Raw genomic sequence first — 22973 nt, 5'->3', positions numbered from 1 at the left:
ATTTAGGTAATAATTAAAGCATTAATGATCAGAACCAGAATACCTGTACGTATATTCATGCTCTCATCATCGTACATGAGATGGTGAGGGCCACATTTCTTTTATTGGACGGCAAAGGGTCAAGCCGTGTGGGCTCAGGTTTGAGTTAATTGGATTGATGAGACGTGGATAATCTCAAATTTAAAAAAAAAAAAAAAATTACCCGAAAATTTATGATAATTACTCATGGAGGGTGATTATCATAAATTTAATTTTCTGTAAAATTAGATTTTTGAATATTATATTTCATCTCACTACTATAAAACTCGCTCATACCACCTGGAGCTTGTATAAATACACGTGTACATTAATTTTTTTATAATCCATTTTATTTTGAAAATTATTAATATTATATAGAAGTGTGTAGCATCGTATATAATATTAGAAATAAAATAAAAATATCATTTTTATAATAATTTTAAAAAATTAATATTATATATTATATTTTTAAAAAATTACTATTTAATTAAAATTTATTATTAATTATTTTAATTTTAAAAAAATATTAAAATATTACTAAAAATTTTAAAAATCTATTAATTAATTTTTTTTATTAATTTTAATCATTAAATATTAATTTATGTAGTTTGAAAAAATTTACTAGCTATTTTTTAATTTTATAAAAAAATTATTAATTAGTTCCTACATATTAAAAGTATTTTAAATTTTTTTTATAATATTTAAATTAAAATTCACAGAGAAATTAATCAATAATCTTTTTACAACATCATGAATATTTTAATATTCTTTTAAAATTAAAAAATTAAATCTATTATATATATACTAGATGGATCAAATAGTAATTTTTTTATATTTAATATTACTGAATTCAGCATAGAGATTTTTTTTTGGTAAACAATGCAAATAGAATTGCACGCCATAGTGGAATTACAAGAGGATTTAAGGTATCTATCAATCCAGAAGCCTCCCAACAAAATAAACATCCATACCTTAACCCACAAAATAACTCAATTTATCAAAACAACCCACAATATCCAGAACCCAAACCATGTTCGATCCATCCATAGAAATTGACATATGCATGCCAAGGCTCTACTACCGCTACTGTTACCGTACCAGCATTGCTAACTTCATAAACCTAGCCAATTGTCACACCAAGCAACAGCAAGCACAGAGCAACAGACAGCAAGACATAGTAAACATGCATGCATCATTGAAAAGAATAGAAGAGTTTAACCAATTATCAGCTGAATAAAACATATAATTTTTTAATTTAAATTTTATATTAAAATTAAATATATTTTATATTTATTATATATAATACTAAATATATTATATTGAATAAATATTTATTATAAACAAAATTCTGTTATATAAAACATCACATATAAATAATATATATTAAAATATTTTATTGAATGTTTATATTTAATACTATAAATTATGTGTATATTTTTTATGTTTAAAAATTTTACTTTTTATTAATAACACTATAAATAAAATGAAATATTATATATTTTAAATTTTTATTAATATCTATGATATTATATTAAAGTAGAAATAAAAAGTGAATAATGAAATTAATAGAAAATAATATTATTGTGATAAAAAATATATTTAGGATTATTTTATTATTTAAATAAAAATTTAAAAATTATATTATAATTTATCATTAAATTATACAAATTTAATTTAATAAGGTTGGATATAAATATAATTATCGTAAACATTTGAATTATTTTATTTAATACCTATATTAAAATTATCTTAAATTTATTTATATTAAATAGTTCAATGAAAATTAATGCATTCACCTACAGTATTTTTCCATGACCAGATGTTTTTATTATACTGCTGGAATTAATTCATGTACGTAGAGTACTGGGTCAAGCGTCAACCATGTTAAGGTCAGCTCGGTCTCCTGAAATTTTGAAATAAATTAAGTTTTGCTCTGAAATTTAAAAAATAATAATAATAAAAAAAGAATCTCTCAGAAATTTTTGAAAATCAATGTTGGTTTGTAATTTTGAAAAATTACAAGTACAATAGTCTTTAATAACATTTCAACTACTAAAATATTAAATGCTTAATTTAAATAATATTTTCTTTATCAAAGGAACTTCAGGTGATATCAATTATTATTATTTTATTTATATATGAGCAGAACAAACTAGATAAAGGCAAAAACTGAGGGTTCATAATTTTCTAGGTACTTTTATTACCAAATCAAATTATTAATATTCATTTTTATGTTGGAATTCAGGTAAAGATTAATGCAATAATTATTAAATTAACGTAATAATTATTATACTTTATTTTTTTAACTCGTAAAAAATTAATATTTTGATCATATTAAAATACTACACGCTACTTTAAAAAATATAATTATTGAAAATACGAATTTATTTAATCATATCTAAACACATGAAATTTCATGTGTATTCTATACTAGGATTAGTTTGTTACAGAGCAACATCATCGTCAACAAGACACATATTGTCAAATAATGTATTTAATAGTAGGTAGCTAGAGATCAACTTTTCAACACAATAATCACACACAAGATGTGAGTTTAAAAAGAGACATCACCATGCAACTGCTCTTATTCCTTTTTGCTATCTTCTTTTTTTCCACTTCTTTTTGTATATAAAAACAAAAAATTTACAAAATGTCACGTGAAAATTAATGACAGTAATTGTGATGCTCAGTTGTGTGATTCCATCCATGTAGAGAAATAACGGAAAATTAAAGCTGTATATAATAATTATAATTAAAATTATTAAATAATTTAAATTAATCATTTTACATCACGTGAAAGTGAATTTAAAAGTTATTTGAATCAGTTTGAATCAGGTTGTTTCAATTTGTATTAAAGTTACTCTAAGTTAGATAAATTATATAGAGCTAGTGGATTTGCGAGAAAAACACTATCCGTATGAGACGAGTTAAAATCGCCCAAAATATTAATAAATCACAATATCCAAAAATTCGGTTCTGATTTAATAATTGTATCATATTTTATTACAATGAGAACATCAAAAATTTAATAAGGAGTGTGTGATATTAAGGTATATTAGGGCAAATCGAAATTTTATATAATAACTACTATGAAATTATTAAATAATTTGAATTAATTATTTTAAATTAAATAAAAATTAAATTTAAAAATTATTTGAATTAATTTGAATTGAGTGTTTAAATAATAACTAATTTATCTAGGTCATCCAAACTGTTTAACAAGATATTATGATTATAATATTCTCCCATAACGATGAATTTAATTATATGTATTGAAATTAATTTATGAGAAAATCTAAAATTCTTTTATTTTTATTTTTATTTTTAAAAATATATAGAATATTTAAAAGGCTGTGGAATAATAATAGAAAGAAACTTTACATCTTGGATAAAAAAAAAATTAACTAGTTACAATTTTTGACATGAGAATTAAATTAAGTTAAAAAAAGTTAATTATAAATTGCAACGTGTTTAGTCCTCAAGATTTTATTTAATTATTAAAATAATATATTAATTTAAACTAATTTTCCAATAATTTTTTTAATATAAGCCCTTAAGTAAAATTTTTGCCCCCATTCAAATATAAACTTTTCCAATAATGATTGCAGAACCTAATCCCTCACGATATAAAATCAATAATTTTATAAAAATTTAATTTAATTAAATTATTTTCTTATAAATTTTAATTTAAAATTTTTTTACTTAAAAAATTTAAATTATATATAAAAATAAAATCATAAATAATTTTATAAAATTTCATTTAAATTCTTTTTTGATAAAATCATTTATAGCAAACAGGAGGTTAGTCTCTCAAATAAAATGAAATTTATATGTTTAGGATAATTTTTTTATTTGCATTGAAAATTTTAATTTTCTTAATTTAAAATTTTTTATTTTAAAGTTTGTTTATTTGATGAAAAATAATTTTTAAGAAAATATTTTTTAATTTTTTATTATTTAAAACAATTAAAAAAATTAGTCAATAAAAAATACTTTTCTAATCAAATAAAAAATTAAATCATTTAAAAAACATTTTTTTTCAAAAAAAAAAATCATTTTTCACACATTTTAAAATTTTTATTAACATCTATATATATAAATTGATAATATATTTTATTTTTTAAAATTAAAATTAAATAATGAAAAATAAGATTTTCTTGAAAAGATTTTCCACATAAAATTTATTCAATTTTTTTTTCAAAATAATAATTCCAAACGGAAATGGAAAATTTATACGTCAGCTGATTTATATATCTATGTAAAAGCAATATGAAATAAGTAACTTTTTAAAATTACTTTTTTGACTTTTAAATATTAATACATAAAATATTAATAATTATTTTTAATATAATAATAAATATTATCTTATTCGCATCAAATCGATTCATTAAAAATATAAAAATTAATTCCATGATTTATTATGGACAAACAATGTCAATAAGGCATATATTGTCAAAGAATTTATTTAATAGTAGGTAGGTAGAGATCAACTTTACAACTGAAGAATCACACAGAAGATGTGGATTTAAAAAAAGACATCACCATCCAACTGCTGTTATTCTTTTTTGCTCCTTTTTTTTTTTATTATTCTCACACAAAATTAATGGAATTATTTTTCTAACCAATTAGATACTATAGCTACCATCAGTGCAGTTGAGAAGTTGTTCACAATTAATAACATCAAGTCAATTTCATGTTCATAATTTTCAAAATCTTTTCTTGATATTGTTGAATTCTTATGGCTGAGATCTTAATCATAAAAATGTTAAAAGTTTGAGGACCATGGCTTCTCTGATGGCAGAGATAGTTGGGCCATTGGGTTCAATTTTGCATTAATTATTTCTGAAAGACCAAGTACACTTTCCAATATATGGCCAATATCTTCTGGACATCTCAGAACTACAATTCATTTTCTTAATTTTCTTTTTAGTACTTGAAAGTTTTTCATATATATATACCAAAATTATATTATAAAAAATATTGAATTACTAATAAGTTTCTTTATAATATAAGTAATATATAATAAATTTCCTAAATATATTTCATGAAAGGGAAATTACAAAGCCCAAGCCTGAAAATAAAAGGGCTAAACCCATATAAATAAATTAGATAACATATACTCCAAAGCACTGAAGAAACTTTAATGCACAAGAATTTTGATATTAAAGACAAAAAATACTAGCAATTTACTTGCATTACACAACTGGGTATTAGACTATAATAACAATTAGATTTCCAACAAGGATTTAATAGTTCTAAATCCATGATTCTCAGGCAAAGGTCCATTTCCCGGCCGGACTGAGATTATGACTTCCAAACCTGAAACCATGATTCATCCGAATCAATATTATGTGATGGATGAACTTAGAGATGGTGCCAAAAATTGCACGCAGGACACTCACCTTCTTATCCAGTTATTAAAACTCCATGACTATGGTAGGTGTAAAAACAAAACCAGAAAGTTCATAGCAACTCATTTTCCCATTTTAGTAGTTGTCCATGGAAACAAATTAATTTCCTCATGCAGAAATTAGTCAAAAAGATTACACAAGTACGCACTCCTCCAATTAAAACTGATCTAAATAATTTTTTTAACTATCTTTCACTTGATTCAAAATAATTAACTTAAATTATATTTAGTAATTTTATATTACTTAGGCATACCCTATTGTAGTTGTTTAAGTCGTCAATATGGGATCCCACACATTATTCCTTTTTTCTGCAGCAAATTGAAGTTCAATTGCTTTCCAGAATTTTACTGCTAGTGCCAAAGTAATGGTGGGTGAAAGTAATCCTAAAAGCAGCATTGTGAAACCAGACAAACAATTACCTGCAGCCCTAGCTGCCACAGCTTCTTCAAAGACATTTGTCACAAATAAAATATCTGATGGCTTATCAACTCCCACTGTTTGAAAAATTTCAGAATAACTCCGTGTTTCCTTTTTGTTCCTGAACATCAAAAGATGATAATTTTACTGTAACATAAGCATAGTAAGATTATATTGGAATTTGTGAAGAGAATTTACCCCATTGTAGTATCAAAAATTCCACAGAAGTATTTTCTCAAGTCACCATAGTTAGATTTGGCAAAAAGGAGTTGTTGTGATTCCCTGCTGCCACTAGAATATACATACACCTTAAATCAGACAAGGAGTGATGACAGTTAGCCATGAAAATAAATTTTCTTTTAAATTAACAAAACAATCTGCAGTACTAACAGAGAGGAAGAGAGGAACCTTGATGCCTGAAGCATCCCACCTTTCAAGAGCTTCTGGCACATCATCAAATACAACACCAACCAATTCATTGCTTTGAAATCCAGTTCTCCATATATGACCCTGCACATAAAAAATGTAGTGGAAGAACAAAACATAGTTTCAAATAAAAAACAACAAATTAAACATAAAACTAACTCACTTGTAGTTGTTTCAGAGCAATGACTTTCCTGTCACTCCTCATCATTGATTCCACATTGGCAACCAAAGACGCGATTACCAACTCTTTCCCAACATAATCAGGTGGGATTGGGACAGCACCAGAAACACCTTGCTCAAAATCATCCTGAATCTGAAATTTAAAGAAAAATTTACTAATCCCGTGAAAAATCTACTTTTTGGAAGGACTTTTACACTTCCTCAATGGAACATACTACTGGGATTTTTCTATTAAAGTCATCATCATTATTATTATTTGTTTAAATAATATAATTTTGAACAGTTTATTATAATTATTACTATTCATAAACTTTAAAAATAATATAATTTTTAGACTATGTAAAATATACGATTTCTGCACCTGTATTAAATACTAGAGCAATTTTATTTTCTAAAGAAGAAATTGCCCATAAAGAAAAATAAGCAACATAATGCCGATCAAAACATAAGCCCATAACACAATTCCATAAAGCTTAACCATTTTGTTAGAAAAAAAAACATCTTACTTGAGATCGTAGCAGATTGATATCTTCTTGAGTTTCTTTACTGCCATATGTTGCAGCTAAATGTTTTCCTACATTATCAAGTGCATAAGGGAAAAGAACATCGGTAATAAATGATGTAGGAGTAGCCGTCCCTTCATTGTCAAGCAGTATGCAATGCTGTCAAGATTAAAACATAAAATTGGAAGAAAAAAAGATCCAATCAAGTTCCATAGCAAGACAAAAGTACTCATGCAACAAAGTTGACACTTGACAACAGCAACTGCAAGTCCTGAAGCCATTCTGCTTTGAAGGGTCACTGCAAACTTACTTGGGAAGGCTCCATCATGTAATCTAAACCAAAAGCCGCAGTTCTGAAACTCCTGCTGAAATTTCCACCAGATCCCCAAAATCCATTAACCTTGCCAATGGGGCCATGACACGGTGCGGAGCAGTCCAACCCCAATTGGTGTAGCTTGATAGCAGCATCAAAGAGATAATGATAGCATTCAGCCTGGTAATAACATCATATATTAGAAGGAAGTTACCAGACAAAAGAAAACAAACAAAGAAAGAGTAAAACTGCGTCGAACTGAAACCTAGATTATTAATGCATGAAATAAACATCTGAAACCTAGATTATTAACATCATCAAGCATTACTTCAACACAATAGAGATAATATTTAACTATTTTAACAGATCAATTTCATTATTACTGAATTGGAAGCATAAAGCAACATTAATGAAGTTGGACTGCAGAATATGAACATCTTGCAAGGCAAGAAGCTTTACCCATGTTCAACAAATTTTATGTAGGTACAAGGAGTTTGGTTGGCGAAAACCGACCTGTGTCTTGGCGCTGATCCATGAATCTCCCCATATATACACCCCATGGTTGCGAACAAGCACAGCAGTTGCCTTTGGGTAAGCTCTTATCTGTAGAAGTCGAAGGTTAATTTAATATCTGGAAAAAAAAATGTTGCAGGAAATTAATTAGAGAATGTCATAAAGAAAATTCATAAAGTCATTTCATGCATCTCCACCAATGGAAACTAAAGATGTTGAGCGTGATATTCAGACACTAGTACACCTTAATAATCAACATGGGATACATAGAGCAGTTTCCTTCCAGGAAATCGTTGTATTCTGCTAAAAGAACCATTCCATGGCTTTTCCTCATAACTCACAGAAAAGCATTAGTTCATAATTAAGTCCTCAACACACCATATTTCTTCAACCAAGTCAAAAATTTTGAGATGTAAAGGATAAAAAGTTTTGAGATGTAATCAAGCACAAGAATGCTACAAAGTAATCAAAAGAGCATTTAGTTTTTGAACGTCTATGTGATGGGAAGCTTTCTAATAAAAAATTCACATATATCAATTCATATAGACCGAGTACCAACCACTACAGATTGGTATCCTCAATGTTAATACATTCTGCAATTAAGAAGGAAGAAAGATTACAGCCTCAGCAATTGGCTCAGTCAATTCTCCTTCATGGGAAGTATTTTCAATTATTGGGACCACAAGCTCATCAGAGTAACTATGTCCTTGAATTCCTTTTATCATCTCCATATGAGTAATCTGATAAATAGAGAAAGCTTGCATGAGACAACCAACTAAAAACAGAATTAATTAATTTGTGCATGTGTCCATAAGAGTGTAACCAATTGAAGTACACACACCAGAAATGACAATGAAACATTCATATGGAATAGAAGCATTTGATACATTAAAAATTAATTGTTGGCAAAAGTATTTTCAGATTCTCAGGTCAAGAAAAAACATTCTCATTCCCAGATTAATTGTATCATGGTGAATGCCAGAGTAGCTACACAAATATTATATATATATATACATTATATGGAAATCCTATGGGCTCAGAACATATAGTTTGATCATCTCACAACAGAAGGCAAAATTTTAATACATTGTTAACATAAACCAAAGGATTAAATTTTAAAGCCATACCTCTGATCATTTAAAATAATCACCATGCACTAATAAAGACGCTAAAATAATTAATATTATTCACCAATTATTCAAATTACCATTTTCCTCCACACAAAAGTTGTTTTAATAATTGACGCTAACTTCAAATACTAGACACCTCAAAAAAAAAATAGTCAAGGTCTCTAGAATGTTCTCTTAATCATCTGCAGAGAGAGAAGGTGAGTAAATTATAAAATGCATGCAACCAAATGTTAGTACTGTAAAAACAACTATTTATCACAGAAGAAAAATAAGAAAAAGCAAGAGTTAGATCTTCAATAATAAGAAAGTGAATTTTCTTCAGAAATATCGAAGGAGAGAAATCATCACTAAGCAATATCCAATATATTACTCGAAACTCCTTCAAGAAAGGATTGATCATAGTTACAAGACATGACTCCATTCCATGACTGTGAATAACAGCCCCAGCATTACACATCCCATAAACCTGAACCCCCACAAAAAAAAAAAGAAACTGTTGTAAGAAAACACACAAATATAATGTGAATGCAAGAAAAATAGAAAAACCAAAAATCACCAATTGAAGAAGCACCTTCATAAAAAGAAGAGCACAATCAGTACATTTGGGAGGCTTGTATGGATATGGCTTAGAAGCAGGGGATGATAATATAAACCCATCAGGTGATAGCACGTACATATCCTCCGGTACCATTCTCTCCTTCTGAAAACCTACACAAATTTCACAAAATGGGAAAAAACATGCAACATAGTTCATACATGTATCCCACATAAGTATATTCATCTTTCATGGAATTAGGATTACATTGACAACGAGATCAAAACTAGCTTTTTCATCACACATGAACAAGCAGGACACATTATTTCAATTACACTAGTAGATTGATGCTTCCCAAAAGCCACAACAAACACCAAGCATAAAATATCTGATCAACGCAAAGATCAAATAACAATAAAAATACCCATTAAAGGGAGTAACGGCAAATTCGTTAACTTACACAGTGTAAACAACGGTAGCTGGTAGCTAGACACATACGCTAATGTGGAGAGAGAGAGAGAGAGAGAGAGAGAGTACCAGAAGGGGACATGACAATAAGCTGGTCGAGCCGAGGAACAGAGTCATCGTGGACTTTGACGGTGACGCTTCCACCAGTACCCGAAACCCACCCCATCGCGTAAAACTGGCGGCACAGCTCTGCTATTAAGCTCTTGGCATCACTCACTGCTTTGTTCTCCAAATACGCCCGAGACATACTCGTCACTGCCTTGTCTTTTTGGACCACAATTGATTGCGAATGCGACTCTGTCATCACCATTAAACTACTCCCATTCACTGATCCCGATGATGAAGATGAAGGCTCCATTTTGTTGCCCCCTCGTTGGAGAGAGCATGAGAGATGAAACGTTATATTTTGGGTCTCGGGTCATTAGTGATAGTCTTCGTTGAAACAGAGAACAGAAAGGACGTTTCATCATTCATGGCCTCCTTCCCTCCCAATTCTTATGCTTTGTTTGGATAGAGGGACATGGAGAGGGCGGAATTCTTTTTTCAGAAAAAATATTTAATTTTATTGTTAGGCTATCAGATAAATGAGGATAAAAAAGACAAAGGAGGAAAATTATGTTTTTTAAAATTAATATTTCTTAATTTTTTGCATTTAGCTAATAATATTTCATTCCAAATTGGTTAGAAAATAAGAAAAATAAAAAAATAAAGATTAATTATATTAAATATTTTTATTTTTCTAAATTTTTATTTTTTTAACTTGCAAAAATATAATAGAAGATAATTTTTTTTTCTCCAATCTTTTAATAGGATATCCAAATAAAATGAAATATATCACAATTTTTTTTTCTATAATCTTCATTTCTTTCTTTTCATGTTTAAATATTGAGAAGAAAATAAAGAAAGAAATTTATTTATTAAAAATTAAAATTACCACTTTATCAAAAATAAATTTAGAATATAGTGTCATATCAGTCATTTTAAATTTTCTTTTTTATATCAGTCATATTTATAATCATTATTAATAACATAATTAAATTACATATTTGAAGAAAAAAATAAAAAAACAAAAACAAAAACAAAAACTACCTTATTTTTATTGATATCAAAAGCCAAAATAGAAAATCAATAAAGAACAAAATAAATAAATTGAAGGCCAAGCCTTTTCTGGTTCACTTTGTCTGACCATCCTAAATCAAACCGATAAAGCTAACCCAAAATCAAACTCAACCCAACACTAGCACCCAAAACCAACTCAACTAAACCAGTAAAACCTGCACAACCTGAATGTGCTGGAGCTGGTGCTGGAGCTGTTGGGCTATCACTGGGAGAATCAGCCGGAGACGGTGGCAAGGAAGGAGGAGAACTACTGGGTGGAGCAGCTCCCACCGGAGAAGGAGATTGAGGCACCGGAGTAGGTTTAGGTTTTGGTCTAACAGACATAACAACAGTTATCAACCTTTGGCCTTTATTGCAGTTATCAGCAGAGCCAGAGATGAAGTAGAAGGGCCCTGAACGATCAAGCTTGAAGATGGAGTCGCCGTCCGTTAAGGACTGTAAAGGTTTCTTGATGTTGCATGAGTAGTAATCGTCCTTGATCACCACCAAAACTGAGTCGGATCCTTTCTTGTACTTGAAAACTTCATCAAGAAATCAACCAACACTCAAATTTTCATCAGTTAATTCAGAAAAAGAAAGGGAATTAAAATAAATTTCAAGAAAGATTTAAAATGAAAAGATGGAACTTACGGAGAGTATCATTGACTTGAAACCTGTTTCTATGAGCCCAGAGAGTGTAGTTCTCAGAAGGGTTTAAAACCCAGCCATCTCTACCGCCGACATGGAACTGGTAAGCTTCAGATGAGCCAAGAAGAAACCCCATCAAGAAAATCACAAGCCAGAACCCAACAAATCTCTGAGACCCCATTTGATTTCTTCCCCAAGAACACCTTTTTCTAAAAAGAACTCTTCAGAGAGAGAGAGAGCACTATGAAGAGAGAAGAATTAAGAAGGATGTGAAATGAGTTGAGTGCTAAAGTGAACATATAGAAGAGTGATTACATGTAGCAGACGTTTCGAAGAAAGCAATATATTTTTGAGCTATGGAGAGATTACACGTTGCAACATGCAAGGGACTTAACGGTCATGAGATGAGAGGGTTGTTTTTAATAGTGCAAAATTGAAAATGGGACATGAAGAAAACAAGGGGCTGTACCTCTGGCTAATCTGCATGCTTTTCTGTTCATAATAAGCCAAAATCTTTGCTGGGAAAAGCACGAGAGGAAGATGAAAAATTCACAACTTCCTCAGCTTTTAACATGTATGACAACATGCTAGCTTGTCTGCTCTCATAGCTAAAAACATATTCACGTAGTTTGAATCTTCATTCTTGGTTTAAGAAAAAACAAAAGTTTATTCATGGAGATGCTATTCTCATAATATCTATTTATTGATATATAGAGATTTTAATTTGATGACAGCTTAATCCAAAGAAATAGCCATAATTTAAAACCTATAAAATTCTCTTTAATTGATTTATTCAGTATTTTAAGTCTTGATACAGATATATGAGACCGGTCGAATCGACTGTAAATTTAAACTCAGCAAAAGGTAATTTAGTCCGGTGAAAAAAATATGTGAAGAGAGAATTTTGACACGTCCGTATGTATAGAGACAAATAATAATATAGTAAAGAGCCGTTAGATGTTATTGAAAGATAAAAAAAAATAAATAATAGACAGAAATACTTTTCTCTCCCGCTAAATTTATATTGATATTATAAATTCTGAATTTCAAAACATTATGAATATTTAGCGCATAGAATTTTTTCACAATTGTAGAGTATTTCATCAAATGATAAGACCTATATTGTGTAACATTCTTCTCGATTTTGATTCAAATTTGATGGATTATGAAAGTTGAAGTTTTTATATTTTTGTTTTGTTTTTTTAACATAAAATGCATAGTAGTTGATATCGATTATAGAAAGGGGGTTGGAGTGGCAAAACGTCATCGTACTGGAGTACGATAGCGGAATCGGTGAGTAGCCGGTTAAACCATTGGAGATTGACTCAGTTTTCTTTTTTCCTCGAAATTATCAACGGGGATGACTGAATCAGAGGAACCCAGTTGCTGAAATTTATTGCTACAGGTTGCAACGCATTTTCTCAATTTGCCTATATGTCAATCTCCACTTTCAAAGCCTTCAAAGAAACCCTAAAGTCCTGTAAAAATATATCGTCTTCAACATCTTCGTCCTCAGCTTCACTTTTTGCAGAATCATTATCTCAAGAACCAGAACCCGGAATAGTTTTTCCCAGAAAACCTCCAAAATCTACTCTTTCGAAGCAACTTCAACGTCTTGGAGACTCTTTCTCTTCGCTACAACAATCTCAATCCCAATCCTTCGAGACCCAACAGCCCGGAAGGCTTCCGAGCCTCAGAAACCAATCCCAAGTTGAGAAAAATGAAGATGAAGTGGAGGAAGAAGAAAAGGAGGAAAGAAAATTTGAGAATTTTGCAAAACCAGAATTGGGTCAGGTTCAGTTTGATCATACAGGACCCTTTGAGCCATTGATCCTTTCGTTGCCTGGAGAAGTACCAATTGTACAGGTAATGTATATTATCTTATTCTTTTGAGCCATTGTAATTTCTATTGTCGGTTCAATTCGTGATTTCTTTATGCATACAGGTAAATAATATTTTGAAATATGTACATTCTTGTCGGAAGGATTGAGAAGTGTACTTTTGATTTCAGGTTCCTGCTTCTATCAACTGTAGGTTGCTTGAACATCAAAGGGAGGGAGTAAAATTCTTATATAAGCTACACAGAAACAATCATGGAGGTGTTCTTGGTGATGACATGTACGTGTACAGAATGTATCAATGTTTATTATCACTTACCCAATTTTTTGTCATTTCAACTTTGACCGTTAGCAGTTTATATTATTTTATTACATGAATTGTCCTTGTAGGAGGCTTTATAGGGCTATAGTTAATTGAATACAAAAGTTTGCTCTTTCATGCTGCATCATGCAAATATAGTCTGTACTCCTTAATAGATTGGTTCATTATAATCTGGGATTTCAGTAGTGGATGGAGATAATAGTAACCTAGTGGTTTCTTAATTATATTAATGGTGTTCTATGATCAGCTTCAGCATCGTTTCTTCATAGGTAATATTATCCTTTTTTTTATGATTTTGTTTGTCATTTAGAAATTCTTATATTATGCATATCTGAATCTGAATAAGGGCACGCTATGTCATTGGTTAATGGCACATAAATTGGCTTTCCTGCATTTAATATATATTATAGCTGAGTTTCATTTCATTAGATATGATTTCTTTAAATATTTTGACAAACGAGCTAAGCAACTCATTTTATGTAACCTTCACGAAAGCAACTCACTATTCTGTGGCAATATTGTTATTTTTATATTTAGGAAGCGAATAAAGCAGTTGACTGATCTTGTATTATTTTGGTCCCATACAGTTCTTTTAAGCTTTTAGATTGTATATATGTCATTATGAATTTGCAGGAGCATGCACTTATGAACAAGCTCATTTTCTGATGAGTTAATGAAGCTATTATTTGTTATCAAAAACATGGAACAGGGGGCTGGGCAAGACCATACAGACAATTGCATATCTGGCTGCTGTTTTTGGGAAAGATGGGGATTCTGCTGACTCCATAATATTAAGGGATGATCAAGTATGTAAAAAAGGCCCTGTGCTAATAATTTGTCCCACCTCTGTCATCCACAACTGGGAGACTGAATTCTCTAGGTGGTCAACCTTTAAGGTTGCTCTTTACCATGGTGCGAACCGTGATTTGATTCTTGAGAGATTAGAAGCTGGTGGAGCCGAAATACTGATTACCAGTTTTGACACATACAGAATTCATGGGAGCATTCTGTCGGAGTTGAAATGGGAGATTGTAATTGTCGATGAAGCACACCGGCTTAAAAATGAGAAATCAAAATTGTATGGAGCATGTTTAGAAGTTAAAACTAGGAAACGAATTGGTTTAACAGGAACTATTATGCAGAATAAAATTATGGAACTTTTTAATCTCTTTGACTGGGTTGCACCTGGTTTGTTGGGAACAAAAGAACATTTTAGGGAGTTCTACGATGAACCTCTTAAGCATGGCCAGAGGGCAACTGCACCTGAAAGATTCATCCGGATTGCTGATGAGCGTAAAGAACACCTAGTGGCGGTTCTTCGTAAATATATGCTTAGGAGGACAAAGGAGGAGACTATTGGGCATCTTATGTTGGGAAAGGAAGATAATGTCGTATTTTGCGCCATGAGTGAATTACAAAAACGCGTTTATAGGAGAATGTTACAAATACCAGAGATCCAGTGCCTTATAAATAAGGACCTTCCATGTGGCTGTGGTAGCCCTCTTAAACAAGTGGAGTGCTGCAAAAGGATTGTACCTGATGGAATTATATGGTCTTACCTTCACAGGGATAACCCTGAAGGTTGCGATTCTTGCCCTTTTTGCCTTGTACTTCCTTGCCTTGTCAAGCTCCAACAGGTGAATAGATTTAACTGGATTTTCTGTGTTCTTTTGTTGTTATTATGATCCTTACTTTATTATACTATGTACCATTATTTGCTCGATGGGAAGATCAACTGCTTCTTTATTGTTTTTGAGAAAGAAGTTGTTTTTTCTCAGTCCAGGATGAGTGTGTGGTATATTACGTGTTTCTTTATGCTTATATCTTGATATGACTAACAGATAAGCAATCACCTGGAGTTGATTAAGCCTAACCCTAGGGATGAACCAGACAAGCAAAGGAAAGATGCAGAATTTGCCTCTTCTGTCTTTGGTACTGACATAGATTTGGTGGGAGGAAATGCCCAGACTCAGAGTTTCATGGGCCTGAGTGATGTTAAACATTGTGGAAAAATGCGGGCATTGGAGAAGTTAATGTCCTCTTGGACTTCTCGGGGAGACAAACTTCTTCTCTTTAGTTACTCGGTCAGGTATGTTCCATTTCTTTACTCATAGCAGAATCTTCATTGCTAGAATTTCTTTCTTGCTATTCTAGTTAAAGTCATGGTATCGTAATTCATCTGGTAAAAATTTAGTTTCTATTGTAGTTATACTCTTCAAAATTTATTGGTGTTATCAAATGAGTAAAATTGAATTCAAAATAGCTGGTTAGATTTGGGCCATGTCTAAACTTACTTGAGAACACATGTAACTTCATTATATCTCCCCATTGAGTTCTGCATATTGGAGCTATCATGCAATTTGGCTGAACACGGAGTGTTTTTCCTCCATGGCCAAAATACGTTGGTTGTATATATATTTTGCAGGCACAATTAAGAGAGAAAAAGAGGTGATGGAGAGAAGATGGAGTTTTGATTGTTGATTATGATGACAGAAGTGATCTCGATTGAATACAAGTCCAATGAATGCATTATGTTATATCTGCTAGACTCTGTGTTTCTGAGACACGGTTTCAATGCTCTGTCATGAAGTAATTGTTTATATGGTTGTTAATGAAAACATTCATGGGGAATGTTTTCCTTTGCTTACTTTCTGTTGTTTGGATTTTTCTATCCCTGCTGCTTAATTGAACTGTTTTTTGCAGGATGCTTGACATATTGGAAAAGTTTCTCATACGCAAAGGGTATAGCTTTTCAAGACTTGACGGTTCTACTCCAACTAACTTGCGCCAATCCATGGTGGATGACTTCAACTCAAGCCCAAGCAAACAGGTAATTAGATTCTTTCAAGTACAAACCCACACACACAAAAAAAGCTGATTTAGTGCCCCAAATTTCTTCCTGACTCCATCTCCCGTTTCAGGTGTTCCTCATCTCAACTCGAGCTGGTGGGCTTGGGTTGAATCTTGTAAGTGCAAATCGTGTGGTTATATTTGATCCAAACTGGAATCCTGCCTATGATTTACAGGCCCAGGACAGATCTTTTCGTTTTGGACAGAAGCGGCATGTTGTAGTTTTCCGCCTTCTTGCAGCTGGGTCATTTGAGGAACTTGTTTATTCCCGTCAAGTGTACAAACAACAGCTGTCAAATATTGCTGTTTCAGGGAAAATGGAAAAACGTTATTTTGAGGGCGTCCAGGTGCCTTTTTTTCCTGTTTGGAAGGGAGTTGGTTACTGAGGCATGATGGAAAATTTTGAGTTCTTACAATTCACTCTATTGGCTTCTTTTCAGGATTGTAAGCAATTTCAGGGTGAACTTTTTGGAGTCTGCAATCTGTTCCGTGATCTATCTGATAAGCTTTTTACCAGTGAAATCATTGAATTGCATGAGAAACAGGGAAAAGATGATGGGAATTGCTCTACTATGACGAATGAACTGCCTGAAATTATGAGCTGTTTTCTTCCTCAGAAGCAAGTAGGCGCAACCATTGTATCAAAGTCAGAGAACAACAGGTCAATTGATGATGAGAGTGCTACAACAAATAAACCTGTGCTCGAGGAGTTGGGTAAATTCAATTGTTTTCCTCTGTATTTTCCTCTTTCTTCTTCTATTATAACTCTACCTATTTCTTTGAGATTGGCTGCTTTTCAACTGCATGAAGGCAAGTAAATCATTCTTCAAATCTCATCTTCTGAGATACTGCATATTTGTCATCTTCATTTGCACTATTTTTCACTTTTGTGCCACACTGGGCTAGGTAATAATTTTGTCATAATAACGAGGATATTCCTGAGAAGGCTGCAGTTGTACCATTGGAGATGAATGAGAATTTGCTAAGATAAATTTTTCACATGACCATTGGGCATGTATTGTGACCGATATAATTCCAACTCTCAGATAGTACAAAGGAAAAGTTGAAAGACGGGCAGGAAAAGGAGGAATGAATCCAATTTAATTTTTGGACCTTGCAGTAATTGAGGATTCTCTGTTTTGTTTTTTCCTGGACTGGTAGAATCTTTGTGGGTGTATATGTGTGAAAATACAAGCCTGGATTCTGCAAGTTGTTGAATCTGCTGACACTGTTATTGTCCAGGTATTCTGTATGCTCACCGTAACGAGGACATAATCAATTGTGGGCCTGGCATGAGAAAGAGCAAGGTAGAAAGCATCCCTGAAGTTGTTAGCTTGGCGGCCCCTGCTAAGCGGAGAAGAAAATCAGATGATGCAGGTGAAAAAGAAAATGCCTTGTCATCCAAGGATCAGAAAAGGATTCAATATAGCCTTCTTGCCCAATTCATGGGTATGGGAGAGGTTGAATTTAGCAAGTGGGTATTGTCTGCAACTCATGCAGAAAGGGAAAACGTACTTCAACAATTTAAGAAGAGAAAGAAGGTTGCCAATGGTTGAAGAATAGCCTTCTCACACTGTTGAGAAAAAACTGTATAATAAATGATCCATTTGTTTTTAGGTCTGGCTTCATGTATATCCAATTTGTTGTACAGTAACTATTGTGTTATACCCTTTCAGTAGCCTCAGGATAATAGGCATAATTCAAATGTAAATGTATTTCATTATAGTTTCAAGTCGTTTAGCCTTGAGTGGTAATTACATTCGTCTTTTTTACTTGAATTTTTACAGCTTTTGTATGAAAAGTTTCCAAGGGGTTTTTGGTTGATTGTGACATCAGTTGAGACCAGTAGGTGTACCTGTTCATCTAATGTTGGTTGATGAAATGAGCAAGTCCTAACCAATTGATAACCGAGTCTTTAAGCTTCAAGCTTTGGTGTTTGGTCTGTGCCAAGTGCAAAGCTCCGGCTGGCCGATTCATTATAGGTTAGTTTTGACAGCGGGCAAGCCAACACCCACAAAATAGTAAAACCATAGAAGATAATGACAGACTGCACGAAACCATAATAAATCAACAGAGGTACTAGAATGTTCTACTCAACAATGCACACCATTACTCAGCAATAACAAACAAACTTGAAGATGGAACGGAAGGACAAATTCCATAAATGTAGCTAGCGCTGAGCTGCGTCTGACTTTTGCATTAATCTCTAGAATAGGGATAATATCAAACTCGATGGAACTTTATGTCTAAATAAATGGTCTGCAGAACGCACAGCCATTTATTTTGCCATGGTGGACGTGACACTGACTGCAGACATTACACGGCAATTGAGACTACATCATGACAGGGTGGAAAGTGAGAGAACAGCAATGAATTCGACCAGATAAACATTCTCAGTAGTAACTTGTTATGGGTTTGTGTTCAACCTGCTTCCACACAAGAAAGTTCCATAAAAATTGCTCGAAGTACGTAGCACAGTCCTGGTTTTCTGCATTTACATTTTATTTTAACAGTACTGGGAGCTATCTTCTTTGCATCTTGAATCTAGAAACTGGCTTTGAAGGCTGGGAATTGGGTGACTGCCAAGTTACATAACAATGTTAGATGTACAGTAAAACAAAAAACAACTTATACCATATTAGACGAGTAACACCTGTGATGAAGTCGCAGAACGTTCTTGTGAAGTTGGTACATTGTCAACACGCTCCACAATTGAACCTGTAAAAGCCTGCACATGTAGATGGAAATTGGTAAGGATTAGCCCTCAAACGCCATAAGATAAGATTAACAGTAAATATACCTTGGAACTGTCAAATGCTGGACTTGAAGCTCGTACAGGTGTCTTGACATGGACACAAAACACATTAAGCAGTTAGTATTTAAAGATGAACCACTAGAAATCCCATTATGTATGGATCATTAACAACTGCAATCATTACCCAACCAACAATAAGGAATAATACCTGTGATGAAGTCACAGTTTGGTTTTGCGAGTTTTCCTCTGTAATGCTTGAGCACTCCTCAATAGGTCCTGTAAAACACTGCAAGACCAACAATGTGTAACAATTAGCTAGGAAAATATTTTAGTCAATTGATAGGATGATGATAACAGATGTGGAACAAACCTTGAATCTATCAAATCTGGATTTCGTAGTCCAATTGGGCGCCTATGGGTGAACAACATAACAATAAAATGAGGTAAGAGGAAAGGAGCACCCATCAAGTGGGCTCTAGCCGCAATTGCAAAAAATTCAACTGGGTGCATTGCAAAAAGAAGTATCTTTGAGGATAGTAAAGAATTCTTCACTTATTTATCTTCCCCTCTTCTAAAAATGTGCTATTTGGAGGATGCAGATTAATTTTGTCCACAAACATAATTAAATCATACTTGACTCATCTGTTAAATCATCTTAGCAAATATCCTATCACAACAATCTTCTAGATACCTCATTTCTAGATGAAGATGCTGCTTCAACTTTTTTCTTCACTCCAGGAAGCAGTAAATCCTTCTCATCAGGAATAGACTTCTCTATCCGAGTAGGATGTTTTCTATTTGACATATCATCTGCAGACACAATAAGGGAACAAAGTCATATAGGAATGTTTGGATGATATTAAGAAGTATCAGACTATGAATAAGACAATAAGAGTTGTTCTTGTTTACATTCTTTTCACATAATATTTTTTTCTGCATTTTCATAGCCCTTCCACTTTAGGAAACTTCACTTTCACACACAAACAACCTCCCTGGGCTTCCATTTTAAAGTACAGTAATATATAACATGCATTATGCAGAAGTCAGGCATTAAAAGCACCATGAAATGGTTGATGGCTAACCTTTGGGTACAGGCTGTACTGTCAAACCTGTGCACTGCAATATCAAATATCAGAATCAATAATTGATAAAGATTTTTATCAAACAATTACAGGAAAGAAGAGAATTTGGAGATGTTGTCTCTTACATTAGGCTGATCAGTAGTATCTAATTGATTGTGAAACTTGTTTGATAATGCTTCAACAGATAAATTTTTCACTTCTGTCTGTTTTTGTGTTTTCCTTGTCTGCCACCCAAATTTATTCAGCAGTTGAAACTGAGTATTTACTCATCAGAAATGAACCAACTGCAATCAATTTGCTAGAAGCCATGAACACAGCCCTTACCTTCAAACTTGTCTGGGATGCAAAATTATTAAAATTAGCTTCAGTTTGATTATATTCATGACCGTCACTATCTCTTTTGGCTGCATTAATTTGTGCATCTTCACCACTCTCATTATCACCTTCAACTATATCAATGCACTCATCTTCCCCACTCTCATTGTCACTATCTGCTGTATAAGTATGCTCATCTTCATCACTATCGTTCTCCCCTTCTGCTGCAAGTTCTTCTTTCTCAAGTTCATCTAACCTGGACATTATATGAGCATATTCATCATCTTCGATGGTAACTTTATTGTCACCTTTCTCTGGAAAAAAAAATAAATAAAAATATCTCAATTGCTGAGCCTTTCAATTTTGTTGTAACAATCAAGAGCAGTTTCACTCTTTCTAACTATTGCAATAATAAGCACCAGACTTTCAAATTGAAGCCCAATAACAACATGGAGAGAAGAGAACTTTGCATATCAATAGAAACTACATCCTTTATGCACTTCTATAATTTAACTGCCATCAAAGGATTAGAAAAACAAGCTACTGAGTACTAACAGCAAAATCAAGAGCCAAGAACCTGCCTGATTTAGATTGGTCCGCACTAGAACTTTTCTCCACATAATCTTCTCTTATTTCCACAAGACCCTCCTGTTGCGCATGTTGATAGAAATAATTAAGCACATAATTGTCTAAGCAAACGAGAAACACATATTAACTATCAAAAAACCTTCAAAAATAAAAGAAAAGAAGTTTTGTGTTTAATTAAGATTTCAAATATTAAAATGTAAAGTTAGCCAAAATCACCGCAGCCTCAGCAGCTGTAGAACCAAAAAACGAAGCCTCAGCTCTTAAATCCTTTATGTTAGCCTTAAGGGATTCAGCTTGGGAATCCAAAGCCTTCCCTCTCCTTTTCAATATCTCAATAGTTTGCTTTGCTGTTCTATCCGCGTAGTATCCTTCTCCAAGGAGAACCTTCACAAAAAGCAATTAGCTGCATCTAATCCAAGCTACAAATTGAACTAAAAAGAAATGCAATCTTAGGGGGAAAATCGCTACCCTGAACTCATTTGTGTGTATCAATCGGCCGGGAAAGAACGCTGCTTTTCCGAACGGAACCTATAAAAATTCAACGATCAATATTGAATTTATAGCGAGGTGAAGGGAGATGAAGGGAGCATAAGGTTACCATGACGTCGTGGTGAAGCTCGTCGGGGAGGCAGGAAACGAGGTTAATGAGATTGGTGTTATCGGCGATGAATTGTTTGAGGTGGTCGAGCTCCTTCTGCTTCTCCGCAATCGCATCCTCCACTCGCTTCACCGCCTTCTGTGCTTCATCGAATGGAAACATCGAAGCGAATGGTGTAACCGTTCCCTTCGTCGGTTCCTCCATTATCGTTTAGGATAGAGAAGTTCGGACTGGTAGTGGAGTTTTGGGAGGGAGAATTTGAGACGGGTAGAAGAAAGAAAAGGCGGAGAGAAGAAGGGCTTAGGCTTGTCAGCTGGAGAGTGTTCAGTCCATATTCAAAACGCACCGCTTTGCTTTTACGGCTTTGTTCGCTTAATTTTTTCATTTTAATAAAAATCACGTATTATATTAAATTCATAGCAAATGCATCATGAAAAAAACATCGGAAGTGATGTACTGAGATCCGACATACTCAGAGGAATGGGAACGTGTGGATGAGGATTTAATTTTACTGAAAAATTAATAGATGTGTTGAATAGTTAAAAATTAATAGAGTGGAATACTAGTTAGATAAATTAAGATTTAGAGAAGAGTTGAATAGTTTTTAGAGAAGTTAAGTTTGTCTTAAATATGGCTAGTTAGTTGGGAGATACTTATACTCTATTTATTTTGGTATTTTTCGTCTTATATCCCATTAAAAATGATACGAATATTCTGTAACATATATATTAGAAGACTTATTAATGGATGGTAGTCGACTAATAAATTCATGGTCGGTTAATTTATACTCTATCAATCATGTATGTCGCGTCAATCAATTTTATTGTACGCATATTAAAAACTATTGCACACATATTAAAGACTTTAGAGTGATAAAGGGACCGACTATTGTGTTGAAAGTCAGCATTCATAAAATTATACAAGTGAGTTCTTTTAGAGGTGTTGACCATCTTCACAAAAAGTTT

The 22973-nt window shown here is 32.5% G+C and overlaps 4 protein-coding genes across 9 annotated transcripts; 1 reads left to right on the top strand and 3 right to left on the bottom strand.

The window, feature by feature from the left end:
- Window positions 1-5099: 5099 nt before the first annotated feature.
- On the bottom strand, window positions 5100-10444 carry LOC110630407 (probable bifunctional methylthioribulose-1-phosphate dehydratase/enolase-phosphatase E1 2). 6 transcript variants are annotated; one of them, XM_021777897.2, is made up of 12 exons: window positions 9984-10444; window positions 9483-9619; window positions 9282-9377; window positions 8402-8521; window positions 7782-7871; window positions 7266-7448; window positions 6959-7114; window positions 6436-6585; window positions 6255-6356; window positions 6045-6154; window positions 5849-5967; window positions 5102-5337 (listed from the first exon to the last, which is right to left on the bottom strand). In XM_021777897.2, the coding sequence occupies exons 1-12, from the start codon at window positions 10270-10272 to the stop codon at window positions 5246-5248; spliced, it is 1644 nt and encodes a 547-aa protein (XP_021633589.1). In that variant the 5' UTR covers window positions 10273-10444; the 3' UTR covers window positions 5102-5245. The 6 variants fall into 6 exon arrangements, 5 of the variants coding, with proteins under 5 accessions (XP_043805438.1, XP_021633589.1, XP_043805439.1 ...); XM_043949503.1 differs by having other exon boundaries at window positions 5100-5337; window positions 9282-9619; XR_006348226.1 differs by lacking the exon at window positions 5102-5337 and having other exon boundaries at window positions 5854-5967; window positions 6045-6137; window positions 9282-9619.
- A 561-nt stretch (window positions 10445-11005) lies between these two features.
- LOC110628968 (early nodulin-like protein 2) lies at window positions 11006-11930 on the bottom strand. The gene is made up of 2 exons (XM_021775787.2): window positions 11664-11930; window positions 11006-11554 (listed from the first exon to the last, which is right to left on the bottom strand). The coding sequence occupies exons 1-2, from the start codon at window positions 11839-11841 to the stop codon at window positions 11124-11126; spliced, it is 609 nt and encodes a 202-aa protein (XP_021631479.1). The 5' UTR covers window positions 11842-11930; the 3' UTR covers window positions 11006-11123.
- A 999-nt stretch (window positions 11931-12929) lies between these two features.
- Window positions 12930-18427, top strand: LOC110629427 (switch 2). Its single transcript, XM_021776392.2, has 8 exons — window positions 12930-13526; window positions 13672-13778; window positions 14530-15457; window positions 15662-15909; window positions 16524-16650; window positions 16742-17017; window positions 17111-17384; window positions 17913-18427. Exons 1-8 carry the CDS (start codon window positions 13095-13097, stop codon window positions 18224-18226), a joined length of 2706 nt encoding a protein of 901 aa, XP_021632084.1. The 5' UTR covers window positions 12930-13094; the 3' UTR covers window positions 18227-18427.
- A 275-nt stretch (window positions 18428-18702) lies between these two features.
- Window positions 18703-22337, bottom strand: LOC110629428 (RNA polymerase II subunit 5-mediating protein homolog). Its single transcript, XM_021776394.2, has 13 exons — window positions 22009-22337; window positions 21879-21938; window positions 21627-21794; window positions 21404-21470; window positions 20832-21136; window positions 20633-20731; window positions 20508-20541; window positions 20117-20235; window positions 19796-19837; window positions 19634-19711; window positions 19471-19512; window positions 19324-19398; window positions 18703-19249 (listed from the first exon to the last, which is right to left on the bottom strand). Exons 1-13 carry the CDS (start codon window positions 22210-22212, stop codon window positions 19193-19195), a joined length of 1350 nt encoding a protein of 449 aa, XP_021632086.1. The 5' UTR covers window positions 22213-22337; the 3' UTR covers window positions 18703-19192.
- Window positions 22338-22973: the final 636 nt, after the last annotated feature.

Source organism: Manihot esculenta, chromosome 13 (assembly GCF_001659605.2).
Source record: "Manihot esculenta cultivar AM560-2 chromosome 13, M.esculenta_v8, whole genome shotgun sequence".
NCBI lineage: Eukaryota > Viridiplantae > Streptophyta > Magnoliopsida > Malpighiales > Euphorbiaceae > Manihot > Manihot esculenta.
This window is presented reverse-complemented; position numbering and strand designations above follow the sequence as displayed.

Excerpts from the sequence above, each read along its gene's own strand:
- LOC110629428 (XM_021776394.2), bottom strand. The coding sequence starts at position 22,212 with ATGGAGGAACCGACGAAGGGAACGGTTACACCATTCGCTTCGATGTTT. Across the intron at positions 21,795-21,878 it reads TACACACAAATGAGTTCAGG|GTTCTCCTTGGAGAAGGATA; the intron begins GTAGCGATTTTC and ends CTTTTTGTGAAG. Across the intron at positions 21,471-21,626 it reads CTACAGCTGCTGAGGCTGCG|GAGGGTCTTGTGGAAATAAG; the intron begins GTGATTTTGGCT and ends CATGCGCAACAG.
- LOC110629427 (XM_021776392.2), top strand. The coding sequence starts at position 13,095 with ATGTCAATCTCCACTTTCAAAGCCTTCAAAGAAACCCTAAAGTCCTGT. Across the intron at positions 15,910-16,523 it reads CTCTTTAGTTACTCGGTCAG|GATGCTTGACATATTGGAAA; the intron begins GTATGTTCCATT and ends TGTTTTTTGCAG. Across the intron at positions 17,385-17,912 it reads ACCTGTGCTCGAGGAGTTGG|GTATTCTGTATGCTCACCGT; the intron begins GTAAATTCAATT and ends GTTATTGTCCAG.
- LOC110630407 (XM_043949503.1), bottom strand. The coding sequence starts at position 10,272 with ATGGAGCCTTCATCTTCATCATCGGGATCAGTGAATGGGAGTAGTTTA. Across the intron at positions 9,620-9,983 it reads TATTGTCATGTCCCCTTCTG|GTTTTCAGAAGGAGAGAATG; the intron begins GTACTCTCTCTC and ends AAATTTGTGTAG. Across the intron at positions 7,115-7,265 it reads ACATGATGGAGCCTTCCCAA|CATTGCATACTGCTTGACAA; the intron begins GTAAGTTTGCAG and ends TAATCTTGACAG.
- LOC110628968 (XM_021775787.2), bottom strand. The coding sequence starts at position 11,841 with ATGGGGTCTCAGAGATTTGTTGGGTTCTGGCTTGTGATTTTCTTGATG. Across the intron at positions 11,555-11,663 it reads TCAAGTCAATGATACTCTCC|TTTTCAAGTACAAGAAAGGA; the intron begins GTAAGTTCCATC and ends TTCTTGATGAAG.